General features: G+C 44.0%; 1 protein-coding gene across 1 annotated transcript in view; it reads left to right on the forward strand.

Annotated features, from left to right (window-relative positions):
- TM9SF3 (transmembrane 9 superfamily member 3) overlaps positions 1-15,874 on the forward strand; it is a 1,446,273-nt gene that overhangs the window by 666,718 nt on the left and 763,681 nt on the right. Inside the window, exon 9 of the mRNA XM_044056575.1 lies at positions 12,589-12,719. Within this exon, the coding sequence (XP_043912510.1) occupies positions 12,589-12,719 (131 nt within the window). The remainder of the gene's footprint in view (positions 1-12,588; positions 12,720-15,874) is intronic.

Here is a 15,874-nt window from a genome sequence, read left to right on the forward strand (position 1 = left end):
CTTCCCCTGTGTGTCATACAATTTTATCTTCCCATAAGGCTTCTACAAGGAAACTTTATAGGAGTAAAGGTGATCATAAATTTCTGACCTGGAAAAGTATTTTTCTAGTGGCCATTACCTCTGCTAGAAGAATTTCGGAATTTCAAAACTCCCTACTTGATTTTTAATAAGGAAAGAGGATCATTACGTACTAGTCCTTCTTTCCTTCCTGAGGTGGTGTCAGAATCCAGTATTAAGTAATCCATTAACCTGCCAGTCTTTTCTAAATTTACGAACAAAGGTGAATGTATGTGACATTTATTGGATGTCCACAGACGATTTCTACTTACACAGAGCAAAAGAAATTAAGACAGATCAGTTATCTGTTTCCTTTGCAGATTCTGAATTGCGCAAATCAGTTGCAAAGGAAACTCTAGCCAGATGGCTGATGAATTGCATATAATTTATCTACAACAAATGAGCCTATCCTTACCAATACCTTTAAGAGCCCATTCAAGAGCAGCCTTTGGCTCAACTGTGCTCAGGAATGTAGGTAGCTGGGGACTGTGTCCCAACAGCTGAGGATAGAATGAAAATTGACATCAGATAAAGAAGTTATGTACTTACCATAATGTTCCAGTTGTGTTGTCCATTTTCATTCTTATTTAGCTCCCCACCCACCAACCCCCAACCTTTTTTGCAGTTGATTTCTGGAAGAATGAGAGTTTATAAGGACAACACTGTCCTTTATGTTCAACTCCAGATATGACTTATTTTCTTAGGAATTGTATAGTAGTACTTCCTACTTTACGTCAAACAGCAAACAAGATCTGAGGTATGTTAGGGGTTGGTGCTTTAAGGGTAAGGGAGGAGCTCTATAGCATTTTGGTGGCCATGAGCTGAAGTAATAACCGAGTCAGATCTGAGGATCGGATCCAAGCCAGCAGTTGAGGAAGAATGAAAATGGAGAACACAGATGGAATGATGTCCTTCATGGATGCATCTGCAGTCATAACAACTGGGTTGTCCTGTCGTCAGGCAGCCCTTCAGTCGGCCGGATTCCAAAATCCGGGTCCGGCTTCGGCTGATGTCGCACTTCACCCGACGTCATCTCTGTTGGTCTTCGGGTATAAAGGCATCAGCCGACGCCATTTTCCTTAGTCTTTCTTGCCGCGTGGCGCCCGAAGCAGAAGCTGTTCGCAAGTGCCGGTCGGTCGGATCCAGAGATTACTTGTACCGAATACTACTTCGAAGACTTCTAAAGCTAAGTACCCCTTTGGGGACTCTTTCTTGCCTCAGCCGATGTCAGAAAAAGTTAATAATTGTTTAACCTGTGGGAAACAAATACCTCATAAAGATTTCCACTCTTATTGTCTGCCTTGTTTAGGCCCAGCCCACGACGTAGCAGCCTGTTCGGCCTGTGCTTCATTCAACCAACGAACGCTTAGGTGTCGGTCGGAGTTTGCTGAACAGTTTTTCGGTTCTGATTTTGCGTATATTATGCCGTCGGATCCTCCGACTACCCAAACTGCTAAAAACGCAAAGATAAAGACCGACACTCATGTCCGCGGTTTCGGCCGAAACCATGGTTAAGCAAACGCGAGTGTCTCGGTTTCGGCGAAACCGAGAAAACTGATCAAAGTACAGCTGAATCTATCACTACCACTGAGGCCCCTGCTACTTCTCTTGAATCGGCCTCAGAAATTTTATCCACTACGGTGGTTGCCACTGACTTATCAGACACCATTCCCTTGGATGTCTCTACCCCAGCACGTGGTGCTGCTAGGCCTCCAGCAGCCATGTCCATTAAGGCCTTTGCCAGGGCTAAAGCAGCCAAAACTACTAAAACAGTGCCTGTTAAACCCCTACAACCAGGCCCTCTTCTAGTTCACAAATGCTTACTCTGGCAGAAGATTTAATTTCATTAATTAAGGGATCTCAATCTCACCCAGACAGGGCCTCACAGTCCCCAGAGAAGAGACCTAGGGCAGAGCCCCGAGCCTGTGTCCTCTGATGATTCTGCCGATGAATCAGACATAACAGACCAGCCAGAGGCTCCTTTCTCCAATTTTGAAGACTCAGATGCTGAAGAATCCATTCCAGCTGCTTCCCCACCAGAAGAATTCTCCTTTGGGAAACCTTACATGCCATGCGAGAGCAGTTCCAATGGCAGCAGCAGGATTTCTCAGACTCCAGAAAAAGACTCAGGACCTTTCTGCACCTTCCACAGCACAGGCCCTTAGCTATACCTCCTGTTCTCTCTGTGGTGGATGATGCCTTCAATGATGTCTGCTCTGCACCAGATTCTTTACCTCCAGCCCCTGCCAAACCAGACAGATTTTACAGGGTACCAGACACTCATCACCACCTTTACAAGGCCCCACTTGCAGACCCCGAAACTATATCCCAGGGTCCCAAGGCAGTAGCCGCGACCACAGCTAAAAACCCTATTCCTTCTGAAAGGGAAGCCAGGTCATTAGACAGATGGGGCAAAAAGGTCTACACCTCAGCTACTCTCTCAGCTAGAGCTTTAAACTGTCAGTTTCACATGATACAATACCAAGAGTTTATGCTTGATCAGTTAACAAAAAAGCTATCCTCTGATGAATCTATTGATAAGAAACATGTATTAGAAGTGGTAAATAACATACAACAGGTTAGTAACCATTCCTTAAAATGTGGCTATGATGCACTGGAGGCTTCATTTAGATCAGCCATGACTGGCACAGTGATAAGAAGGCATGCATGGCTAAAGGAACAAGCTTTACCGGGTCATGTTAAAGCTAAGTTATTAGATGCTCCTATGGATAAGACCAGCTTGTTTGGTACACCTGCCCAGCAGGTAATGAAGAAAATGGAAGAAAAGGCAAAATCTGTTCAAACGGTTAAAGATTTCTTGCAGGTTCAACCCCCAAGGTTTAGCAGGAACTGGCCTGCCAAAAATTGGTCCTTTCCTGACTCCACAAGAGCCCAAAGGGGCAGGAATAGACGTTCCAGAGGCAGAAACCAATCCAGAGGAGGTGCCTACAGAGGACGACAGTGGCAAGGTAACAACAGAGGCACAGACACAACCACTGCCACTACAACAACACAACCACAGTGACTTAACTCTAAATCCGCCTACCAGGGAACAAATAGCAGCTCCATTAGGCGGCAAATTAACCTTATTTTCAAAGAACTGGCACTATATCACAAAAGACAAGTGGATTTTACAAACCATAGACCAAGGTTACCGGTTCCACTTCCACACTTTACCAGTCAAAAGAGGAATGCCAAATCTACCTCCAAATCAAAAAACAGAGGCTCTACAACAGATAATGCAGTTAGCAAACATGAGAGCTGTGGAAAGAGTGCCAACAACAGAACAAGGAAAGGGATTCTACTCCAGACTATTCCTAGTTCCAAGAAAGGAAAAAAGTTGGAGACCTATTCTCGACCTGTCCACCTTAAATACATATATCATTGTCCCAAAATTCAAAATGCTGACCCTACAGCAACTTCTTCCCATGCTGGGCAAGGAGTGTTGGCTGGTAACTCTAGATCTCAAGGAGGCATACCTGCACGTCCCCATTCGACCAATCTGCAGAAGATACCTCAGATTTCTTGCAGGATCAGAGCATTATCAATTCTCAGCATTGCCCTTTGGCTTATCTACTGCGCCCAGAGTATTCACAAAATGCCTGGCATCAGTAATCGCCCACTGCAGACTACAGGGAATTCAAATTTACCCATACCTGGACGACTGCCTGCTACAAGGGGACAACAAAAGCAAGCTGACAACAGATTTACAAAGGGTCATTTACTTGCTACAAGCACTGGGATACACAGTCAATTTACAAAAATCAAGGCTGATACCATCCCAAACAAGGACATTCTTGGGCCCGGAATTGGACACAGTAAAACAAATGGCATTCCTAACTGCAGAAAAACAAAAAGAACTCCCTCTTTACTTCTTGGCACTAACAAAACAGAACAAGTGAACAGCAAGAAAAGTACTGCAGGCCTTGGGCTTCATGGCATCATGCATAATCTTGGTCCCACTTGCCAGACTACATATGAGAAAACTACAGTGGTACCTAAAGAATTTATGGTCCCAACACAGACACAGCCTAGAAACAGAAATTCCACTAATTCCATGCTTAAAACAGGAGTTCCTATGGTGGGCTCAAGCATGCCAGTCAAACCCAGGGCTACCCTTTCACAGATGTCAAGCAAGCCAGACCATCACAACAGACGCTTCAGACCTAGGATGGGGCCCACATGCTGGACAAATGCGTGCAAGGATTGTGGACGCAGGATCAACTTCACCTGCACATCAACCTAAAAGAAATGCTGGCAGTAAAACTGGCAATCCAAAAGTTCAGACCATTTCTCAAAGAGGGCCAGTTGATGATAAGGACAGACAACACCACAGTCATGTGGTACATCAACAAGCAGGGAGGCACTCATTCATACCCCCTATGCAGAATGACTTTGGAGCTGTGGAACCTGGCACTCAGCTACAACATCCAGTTACAGGCAATATTTGTACCGGGAAAGAAAATACTCTAGCAGACATATTAAGCAGAACCACCGGATGCCCACGAATGGATGCTACACCCGGACATCTTCAAGACCATCTCAAAGAAATGGGGAATGACTCAGATAGATCTATTCGCTTCCCCTCTCAATCACCAGCTCAAAAAATTCTGCACAAGGACATTCCACCCACTAGCATGGAAAGTGGATTCGCTCTCCTTCAGCTGGAAAGGCCTAACAGCATATGCATTCCCACCTCTTCCCTTGATACACAAGGTATTACTAAAAGTCAAGGAAGAACGTCCAAGGATAATCCTGATAGCTCCAAACTGGCCAAGACAACACTGGTACCCACTGCTGAGGAGCATGTCTCGGAACAATATGTGGCCAGTACCCCTGATGCCTTTGATGTTAACTCAGAACAACTACAGCATCATGCATCCAAACCTAAAAACGTTGCAACTGACTGCATGGAACATCACATAGCAGCAGCTAATCTAGAACTTTCCCAAAGAGTTAAAGACATTATTCTTGAAGCCCGCAGACCTTCAACAAGAAGGAACTATGCAGGAAAATGGAAAAGGTTTGTCATTTGGAGTACTGAAAGAGGAAAAGATGTGTCAAACATAGATATGCCTAACATTCTGGAGTATCTGGCAGAACTTCTACATTCAGGCCTGTCCTACTCCTCCATCAAGATACATGCATCAGCTATATCAGCAGAATACAGCTTTGATTCACCTGTTTTTTCACACCCTTTACTCAGGCAGTTCCTCAGAGGAATCAAGAATGTAAAACCTCCAAGGAAACCACCATTGCCAGCTTGGGACTTGAACTTTGTGCTAGTAAAGTTGACACTATCACCCTTTGAACCAGCAGCAACAGCAGACCTACAGCATCTATCGTGGAAAACTGCCTTCCTACTGGCAATAACCTCAGCCAGGAGGGTTTCTGAACTTCAGGCCCTAATGGCAGTACAACCCTTCCTAATCTTCCACCAAGATAGTGTGTCCATGAGGACTAATCCTACATTTATGCCTAAGGTGATATCCAGAGTGTCTTTAAACCAGGCAATCCACCTACCTACCTTCTTTCCCAACCCACAAAACAGAGGGGAAAGAATACTGCATACCTTGGATGTACATAGACAGCTACGCTACTACTTGGACAGAACAAAAAGTAGCAGAAAAACTGACCAGCTTTTTGTAGCCTATGCAACAGGAAGGGAAGGAAAAGCTATTTCCAAACAGACAATCTCCAAATGGATAGGAAATTGCATACGATTCTGTTACTCCTTCCATGGAAAACCAATTCCACAGAACATAAGACCTCATTCTACAAGGGCAACAGCCACTACCACAGCCTTCTTACGAGGAGTGGCAACCAAAGACATTATTGAGGCGGCTACTTGGACCTCCGTGCATACATTTGCCAAGCATTATAATTTGCCTCTATATTCCAGATCCCGAGCAGGGTTTGCCACTGCTGTACTGCAAGGGATCCTAAACACACCATAATCTAGTTTTTTCCTCCTCCCCTAGTGGGCTATGGTATTCTACCCAGTTGTTATGACTGCAGATGCATCCATGAAGGACATAGTACAGATGTTCTTCGTTCCCCATTGCTGCAGTCCTTACTATTGGGTATAGTCCGCGTCCAGTCGGCCCGAATACCAGAGTATAAGGCTGACGTCGGTCAGGGCGCATTAGACTGACGTCAGTACGTCAGGGTACTAATGCGCATGACCGGCGTCATATCCTCAGTCTTTTTTGCCGCATGGTCCGATGCAGAAGCAGTTTTGCGAGTGCAGGTTGGCGTTCTGAAATATTTCCGAAACCGGAGTTTCAGACCGAAACAGAGTTGGCTAAGTACCCCGTTGGGGAACATTTTGGTTTTTTCTTGCCTCAGTATTTAACCGGATGTCAGAAAAAGTGAATAACTGTATTTCTTGTGGGAAACAGATACCTCATAGGGATTACCATACCTTGTGTATACCTTGTTTAGGGCCTGAGCACGACGTTGTTGGTTGCCGCTCTTGTGCTAGGTTTAACAAACGCACTATTAAGAGGAGGTTAGACTGTGCCAGGTTAGTGTTTGGGAAGCGTTGCAATTATAAAATGCCGTCGGATGCTCCGATGCCCGCTTCGTCCAAGAAGCGCAAGGACAAAACAGCGAAGCCTAGGGTTGATGAACCGGCAGTCCTGGACGTCGGCTCTTTAGAAAGCTCAGTGGAGCCAGAGGTTTTGCCAGGAGTTTCCATGGAGTCTCAGGCAGAAACTTTACTGTTACAGGATGTGCCTTCTCAGGAGGTAGGCCAGGCTGAGGGGGCTTCTCAGGTAACTGTTCTTCCCTCTCTTCCCAAGGTAGTTAGAGCCTCTCCTTCTGTTGCCAAAACTTCTTTGAGAGGTAGGCCTAGTTCAGCTTCAGTGGGGGCTTCTCCTAGCATTTCGGGTTCTGTACCTAAGAAACATATGCTTAAAATGGCAGAAGACTTGATTACTATGATTAGAGGTTCTATGCCCCCGCCTGATAAGAGGCCTAGGGTGGAACCGGAGTTTGATAGTTTTGAACAGTGTTCAGAGGCTTCAGAGTCTTCTCGGAAGACTTGCAGGAGTATCCTACTTATTCTGATTCTGATGTGGATGATTCCACTCCTACAGCTTCTCCTCCTGAGGATTTCTCATTTTCAGAGACTCTGCATTCCATGAGGGAGCACTTTAAATGGGAAGGCCAGGATTACTCTGATTCCAGGAAAAGGCTTAGGAATTCTTGTTTTACCCCAGCATAGGCCCTTAGCTATTCCTCCTGTGTTGAATGTGGTGGAAGATGTTTTTGCAGAGGCTTCCCTGAACCCTGACTCTTTGCCTCCTGCTCCTGTTAAGCCTGATAGGTATTATAGGGTGCCCAGCTCATAAGTATTTGTTTAAGAGTCCTAGGGCGGACCCAGAAACTATTTCTCAAGGGCCTAAAGGTGTTAAGGCTTCTGTGGTTAAAAATCCAGTTCCCACTGATAAAGAGGCAAGGGCTTTGGATAGGTGGGGAAAGAAAGTGTATACTTCTTCCACTCTAGCCATGAGAGCGTTGAATTGTCAGTTTCACATGCTAAAATATCAGAATTATCTCCTTTCACAATTAAAATCTAAGGTGGATGCTTTGGCGGAAGGTATTGAGTGTAAAGAGTTGCTGGATTTGGTTCATGTGTCTGAACAAGTGGGTAAGCATTCTTTGCAATGTGGTTTTGATGCTGTACAGGCCTCCTCGAGGGTGGCTGCTACTAGTTCTGTTCTTTGCAGGCATGCCTGGTTGAAGGATCAGAATTTAGCTGAGCATGTTAAGACAAGGATTTTGGATGCTCCTTTACAGTCTGATGTGTTGTTTGGATCGCCTGTGGAAGCAGTTTTAAAGAAAATGGAGGACAAAGCTAAGTCTATGCAAACTGTTAAAGATTTTTGCAGGTGCAGCCACCAAGTTTAGTAGAAATTGGCCTGCTAAGGGGTGGACATATCCTGCTTATGATTCCCAGTCTAGGGGTAGGTCTAGACGTGGTAGGGGCAGGGCCCAAGGTTCTTTTAGGCCTAGAACAGGGAGTTCACCTGCTCAGACTTCTGGTGAGGGCAGGGGTCAGTCCTTTCGTAAACAGGCCCAATGACCTGTCTTTTCAGCTGCCAGTAGATTCTCGTCTGGCAGCTCCTTTGGGAGGAAGACTGTCTCTTTTCAAAGAAAATTGGGATTTAATTACTCAAGACAAATGGGTGTTGGATATCATTCACCACGGTTACAGATTTTATTTCCATACACTGCCCCCTTTCAAAGGCATGCCAGACGTTCCTCCTCCACAAAGAAAGGAGGCTCACAAGCAAGTTTCTCAGTTACTCCAGATGGGGGCCATTCAGCCAGTCCCTGTATCAGAAAGGGGCCTAGGATTTTATTCTCGCCTGTTCCTAGTACCAAAGAAGGGGAACACGTGGAGACCAATTTTGGATTTATCTCTCCTCAAAACTTTTCTGGACATTCCCAAGTTCAAGATGTTGACGTTACAACAGCTTTTACCTCTGCTGGGCAAAGATCACTGGATGGTAACTTTAGATCTCAAGGAAGCTTACCTTCATGTGCCTATAAGGCTAAGTTGCAGGAAGTATCTGCGGTTTCGAGCTGGAAATTCTCATTATCAGTTCTCTGCATTGCCCTTTGGCTTATCTACTGCCCAGAGTATTCACAAAGGTTCTGGCTCCAGTGATAGCTTACTTCAGGCTTCAAGGAATTCAAATCTATCCTTACTTGGACGACTGCCTGATTCTGGCTCAAGAAAAGGAAGACCTTCTACAGCATCTGGAATATGTTATAGCAGTGCTAAGATGCCTAGGGTATTCTGTGAACGAAATAAAGTCCAGTCTAGTACCCTCTCAAGACATGTGCTTTCTGGGTGTGAGACTGAATACAGCAGCCCAGATGGCCTTTTTAACCCCGGACAAACAAAAGAGTCTGTCACTTTACTTCCATCAACTATCTCATCAGTCCGTGCTGACTGCAAGGACAGTCCTTCAAGCATTAGGGTTCATGGCATCTTGTATTCTGGTGCTTCCCAATGCCAAACTGCATATGAGGAAGCTACAATGGTATCTCAAAATGTATGGACACAGCACTGCCAGGATTTGGACACTGTCATTCAAATAATACCTTGCCTTCAAAAAGAATTTTTGTGGTGGGCTCAGGAATGTCACCTAAACAAGGGACTCTCTGTGACCCGCCAGAGGCGAGTCAGATTTTAACGACAGATGCCTCGGACATTGCTTGGGGAGCTCATCTAAATGGAAAGTGGATACAAGACAAGTGGCCTGCCAGACTACAGCATCTACATATCAACATGAAGGAGATGTTAGCAGTCCAGTTTGCATTAATGGCTTTCAAGGAGTTACTTCTTCCAGGGCAGGTGTTGATTCTAACAGACAACACAACTGTCATGTGGTACATCAACAAGCAAGGGGAACACATTCTTATCCTCTATGCAGGCAAGCAATGAGTTTATTGGAGATTGCGCTAAGCTTGCAACTAACTCTAGAGTCAAGGTTTCTGCGGAGCACAGAACTCCTTAGCAGATGTGTTAAGCAGACAAATCATGGATCCCCACGAGTGGAAACTGGATCTTCATGTATTTCAAAAATTGACAGTGTCATGGGGAACTCCAGACATAGATCTGTTCGCTTCTCCACTAAACCACCAGCTGCCACAGTATTGCACAAAGGGGTTTCATCACACAGCTTGGAAAGTGGATGCTCTGTCTTTCAGTTGGAAAAACCTTCATGTGTATGCCTTTCCTCCTCTGCCTCTTCTTCCAAAGGTATTATTAAAGGTCAGACAAGACAGGCCAAGGATGATTTTGATAGCTCCAGATTGGCCTCGGCAACACTGGTACCCACTTCTACGGAGTCTGGTAAGGAAGCCTCCATGGCCTTTACCTCTGATTCCTCATCTGTTATCTCAGAAGGATGGTCATCTGCTCAATGTCAAGCTTCACTCTCTTCATCTAACAGCCTGGCATATTCTGTGTTGAAACACAGCAGGTCTCAACTTCCTCAACAAGTTTTAAATGTGATTATGGAAGCTAGAAGACCTAGTACAAGGAAAGTGTACAGAAAAATGGAAGAGATTTTTATTTTGGAGTACAGCAAAGAATTTGCAGGTTTCTGAGCCTAATTTGAGTGTGGCTCTTCAATATCTTACTGAGTTATTGGACAAAGGTTTGTCCTTCTCTTCCATTAAGATTCATGCTGCAGCAATTTCAGCTCACTATGATTGTGACCCACCATTGTTTTCGCATCCTTTGTTCAAGCAGTTTCTTAGAGGGGCAAAGAATATAAGACCCCACGTAGAGCTCCTACTCCTGCTTGGGATCTCAATTTTGTGTTGGAAAAACTTACTCTACAACCTTTTGAGCCTGCGGCTACTGCTGAATTGAAATACTTGTCATGGAAGACTGCTTTTCTGTTGGCTATTACTTCTGCAAGAAGGGTGTCTGAGTTGCAGGCCCTTATGGCAGTAGAGCCATTTTGATTTTCCATAAGGATAGGGTATCATTACGCACTAATCCTTCCTTTATGCCTAAGGTGGTTTCTAGTGTGGCTTTAAACCAAACTATTCATTTGCCTACTTTTTATGCAGACCCCCAAAATAAAGGGGAAAAGATTTTGCACACTTTAGATGTACACAGGCAATTGCGTTATTATTTAAGCAGGACTAAGGATTTCAGGCAGTCTCAGCAGTTGTTTGTTTCTTTTGCTTTGAGTTCACAGGGCAAGCCTGTGTCAAAACAAACTATTTCTAGGTGGATTGGCTTTTGCATTGCATTTTGTTATTCCCATCATGGCAAGGAGATTCCAGCTGGGATTAGGCCTCATTCCACTAGGGCTACTGCCACTTCAACAGCATTTCTAAGGGGGTGGCAACTAAGGATATTTTGGAAGCAGCTACTTGGAGTTCAGTGCATACTTTCTCTAAGCATTATCACCTTCCTATCTACTCTAAGTCTAGGGCTGGTTTTGCCACAGCTGTTTTGCAAGGCATGTTGTCAGCTCCTGCTGCTTTATGATTTGCCAGCCTCCCTTACCTCTGCTTTGGGATTCTACCCAATAGTAAGGACTGCAGCAATGGGGATCGAACATAGTACAGTTTTGTCCCTACCATAAATGTAGATGTTCGAGGATCCCCATTGCTGCAGTCCAATTTACCCTCCCCTCTGTGTTTAGGGGTGGTTGTGTAGGTGAGGTTACATGCTTATATTTTTGTATATATTCTTGTATATATTGTACATATTTTTGGTGCAGGTATTTTGGGCCTTGTCTTTTTAGGGTCTTCTGACATCTGGGGCAAGAAAAGACTGAGGATATGACGTCGGTCATGCGCATTAGTACCCTGACGTACTGACGTCAGTCTAATGCGCCCTGACTGACGTCAGCCTTATACTCTGGTATTCGGGCCGACTGGACGCGGACTATACCCAATAGTAAGGACTGCAGCAATGGGGATCCTCGAACATCTACATTTATGGTAGGTACAAAACTGTACTTTTTGTACCTACCATAAATGTAGATGTCCGAACTGGATAGCATCTGCAGTCAGGATTACCCTCCCTCCTTCCCCTCTGTGGTACTCCTAGGGTGTTTACCCTCCTAATAGCTAGCTGGTGGGGGGAGTCTTTTATGGTGTATTTGTTTGTATATATGTACATACATGCTTATTTTTGTGTTTACCTCTATCTTTTTGGAAACATTGGCATTTATCCAAATTTTAGCCTTCAAGAGGGCTACTGGCATCTGGGGCAAGAAACACTGAGGAAAATGGCGTCGGCTGATGCCTTTATACCCGAAGACCAACAGAGATGACGTCGGGTGAAGTGCGACATCAGCCGAAGCCGGACCCGGACTTTGGAATCCGGCCGACTGAAGGGCTGCCTGACGACAGGACAACCCAGTTGTTATGACTGCAGATGCTATCCAGTTCGGACATCTACATTTATGGTAGGTACAAAACTGTACTTTATGGTGAGTACATATCTACTTTTTTACTTGCATAATTGTACAACTGTTGTAAACGATACTGGTTTTATTTGACACTTAGTTGTAGTTTTGCAGCTTATTCATTGTGGAATACTGTATAGTTGTATGTTTTGTGTCCATTGTTATACTTTGATGACCGAGTTTCAAATATTTTATCTTGTTGCCACACCAGTTTTTGACAGATTATGGCTCAATTAAGTCTGTGATGTATTTTGTGTTTCAGTCCACACTTTTCTTTGTATTATGCTTAGTGATGTCTTCTGTTTTGTGTATATTCGTAGAAGTGTTTGTTTTATAAAGAACATCCACTAAAATACGATGGAGTCTTGAGCTAATGTAGCAGTCTACATAGTTGATATGGGGTATTTTTTAAGTTCTTGATTGTTGAAGTTGAGGCGGGTCTTCATAATAATAATGTAGCAGCTGTTAGATAAGTTTTGATTTTCAGAGAATGAATGGTTGCTAATTCTGAACTAAGTAGTAATGGATATCCCATGTATTTCACTTTTTATATGGTATGCCATTTGGTTTTAATTAGGGCGAAGATGGATTAAGCAAATGTTCATCGGAGCCTTCTTAATTCCAGCCATGGTGTGTGGCACTGCGTTTTTCATAAACTTTATTGCTATGTATTACCATGCTTCAAGAGCCATTCCTTTTGGGACAATGGTAAGTAGTTTATAGTCGTATTTCTAGGGTCATTGTACTTTTTTCCTTTCAATTTGATATGTTGTATTGTACTTTTTATTCATTGTCTCTGATATGAACTGATTATTACATACTGAATTGTGATGTGCCTTCTTGATTCTTTTACAGTGCTGTAAAAGGTTATAGGAAACTTTCCACAATGTATACCAGAATGGTTTAGTTCGTCAAGTTAAGTTGTTTCAGGACAGTGGGAGGAAGTGTTTTGTTCGTGTTTGAACAATCTGTTGGGTGAGGTTAAAATTCAGAAGGATGTCTGGCAGCAGCCAGGCTAATTTCCCCTGAAATTTTAGTCTGCTTTTATTGACTGCAGCTGGGGGGGTAGTTCTGTCAGCCTTATTGTAAATACTGGTTTTATCAGAAGTGCTGCCTTTAATACTCTGACTAGGCTTGCTTTGATCAGCTTTTACTTACTAATCTGGATAATAAAAAAATTGGAGATGGTATTTCTGGGGCACACTATAGTGGATATGCACTTAAGACTGTCCTCCTTGCGTGTTCTTTCTGTATGACTTTTCAGAATTCTTTCACCTCTGTACTATGGAGCAGGCAGCAGGTATAAATTTGTATTCTTTTTTTTTTTTTTTACCTAGATAATTGCATGCATTGGTTCTTCTACTGTCATTCTTTACTGGAAGGTGCAGTGGCTTTGTATATCTGGATAGACAGACAGATAGCTGTGCCATTTTCCCTCAAAAGCTTAATTCCCAGAAGTGTTTTTGCCAGATTTCATACCAAGACTTTTACAGACGCTTTGTTCTTGGATCTGGGGCACAGGTCAACATCACTGTCATTAGTCATAGGAAACCATTTGGGCTGAAGGCCTTCACTTGTACTTATAATTGGCTTCCAAAGTGCCAGACAAATATGTTAAGATGAATTAGTATAACTAAAGACATTTGAAGACTAGACCTTTAATGGGGAAGCCCTGTTCCTGTTTGAAATCCACCACTTTATCAAAGGCCTTTGGACCTCTCTTGACTCCTTTTCTTTGTCATTGGAGGTTGTCTAGCAGATTGACATGTTTGGGACTGAATCAGGTGGAACAGAGGGACACTTGCATGACACTTGTTCTTTGGATCTTGAGCCAAGTTCCTGTTACCATCATCTTGTGTGCATTGAACATTTAGTGGTGGTTCTGGTTTGTAAGGAACAGAAGCCTGATTCCTTGGGATTAGCTTGCTAGGTGAGCATTCCACTGTCACCCTGCCATCTCTTACCCAAAGCAGTAAATTGCTAGCCAGTAATAGCAGACTTAGATTCTTTTAATTTGTGTAATTGTTAGACCTGTAATTACCAGTTGATGAGGTGTGGACCCCCCGCAATCCATGGTGCATACCAGGCAGTGATATTGTTGTCAAAATTACCATTTTTATTTTGTCTCTTCTCTGTTTTATTCTCTTTACTTTGAAAGGTACAGGTCTTAAGACCTCCTGGAATTGGATTTGCTTTTCTTTCCTTTCCCGTATTAGTCTACTGTTGTTCATGACTTCAAGCATTCTGATGGTGCTTCCCTACAGAAAGTGTTAGAGATTGAAAATGCTTTTTCACTGATTAACCTTAAAGAAGTCTATTAGAAGGTGGCCACTTCGAAGTGGTACATTTCTTCCTCTCTCCAGGAAAAAAAGAAGTTCATATGGACATCTTGTAGCTGATCCTTAAAGGTACCGTCTTGTGTTTTGGATGCAGTTGGACCGATAAGAAGGCCAATAATCTCTCTAGGTCTTTCCAGCCATCTTACTCTGGATATTCTTTGTATCCTGTATGCCCTGAAAAACATAACATCTGATCTTGCCAATCTTCATTTATACTTTACCTTTGGGACTCTGTTCTGACCTTCAGAACTGGCTCAGCTGTTAACAAGCTCGTGCCAGCCAAATATTCTCATATATATAGATATATATATATATATATATATATATATATATATATATATTTAGGTCAACATGGCCAAGAAACCCCAAAAGGCATTACTGGTTTTAAGCAGTGCCAGGGTTGCGGTCGGAAGATGCCCAGTTCTGATGGGCATTCTTCCTGCATCTGTTATTTAGGTCCCGCTCATCTTTCCCAAGACTGTCCTATCTTCCAGGCTTTTAGTACCCAGGCTTTGACTGAACGCAAAAATAAATTAATCCTAAAAAGACTGATTTAAGTCCTTTTTCAGGAGGCCTTATCCAAGACAGACTTGTCCTCCTCGTAACTTGATTCCAGAACCAAAAAAGCCACTTGGTGCAGAGGTCTCCTTTGCTTCCGGTGGCAAAAAAGCATCATCCTTCCACTCCTACTGCTTCCATGGAGCCAAAAGCTAAGGTTCACAAACTTTTGGAACTGACAACATCCTCGGCACCATCTTCTACAGTTCCATCTTCAGTATCGACTTCTTTGGCATCCCGGTCGGTACCGGCATCTCCATCTACGCTTCCACAGACTCTGGAACCTCTATCTGTGCCGAAATCCAGCATAACATACACACCCAGGACAAAGTGTTTTCCCTCTATTGACCCCTTTGTGGGACAACTCTCTAGCCCCTTCCTTGAAAGACAAGAATCCCCCTCAGGTTTATCTGTCAGATCCTGCAGGAGTCTTACTGAAGTCAACGTCGTGAGGCTGGAGGATTAACTCTTAGTAGCCAGGGGTCTGTCTGTATCTTCCCACACCCCCCTCTCCCTTCTGGAGTTGGGGCATTTTCTTCCGGGGCTTCACCAAATCTTCCTTCTCTAACCTCCTCTGAGGGGTAAGAGCCCCCGACTCAGATCTCCCGAGTTCCAGCTGCTCTGGTGCTGACAACCCTTTCCCTTTCGGTTCCAAGATCTGTATTGACTTCCTTGGTTCCTTTGGAACCAATGGGCTCCCAGGGCTGTAGCTGCACTGTTGGGTCCAAGAATTTCGGATTAGCTCCAGTTTTTTTATTCAGAGCTTTCCTTGACTTTCTTCGAACCTCTGCAGGTGTGGTCTCTTCCTCCGCTCCTTATTTGGAAGTGGGTCTCTCAAGGTGGGATGTGACCTCAGTTGTCCTTTATTCCGGGCTTCCATCCCTCTTCAGTAGGGGCTGCCTTCCAGGTTATGGAGAGGGCACTGGCCTCTGCAGGCTCTCAGCTGGCCCCCTTCTGTGTCAGAGT

The sequence above is a fragment of the Protopterus annectens genome, chromosome 14.part0, assembly GCF_019279795.1.
Source record: "Protopterus annectens isolate FY-2018-M chromosome 14.part0, PAN1.0, whole genome shotgun sequence".
Classification (NCBI taxonomy): domain Eukaryota; kingdom Metazoa; phylum Chordata; order Ceratodontiformes; family Protopteridae; genus Protopterus; species Protopterus annectens.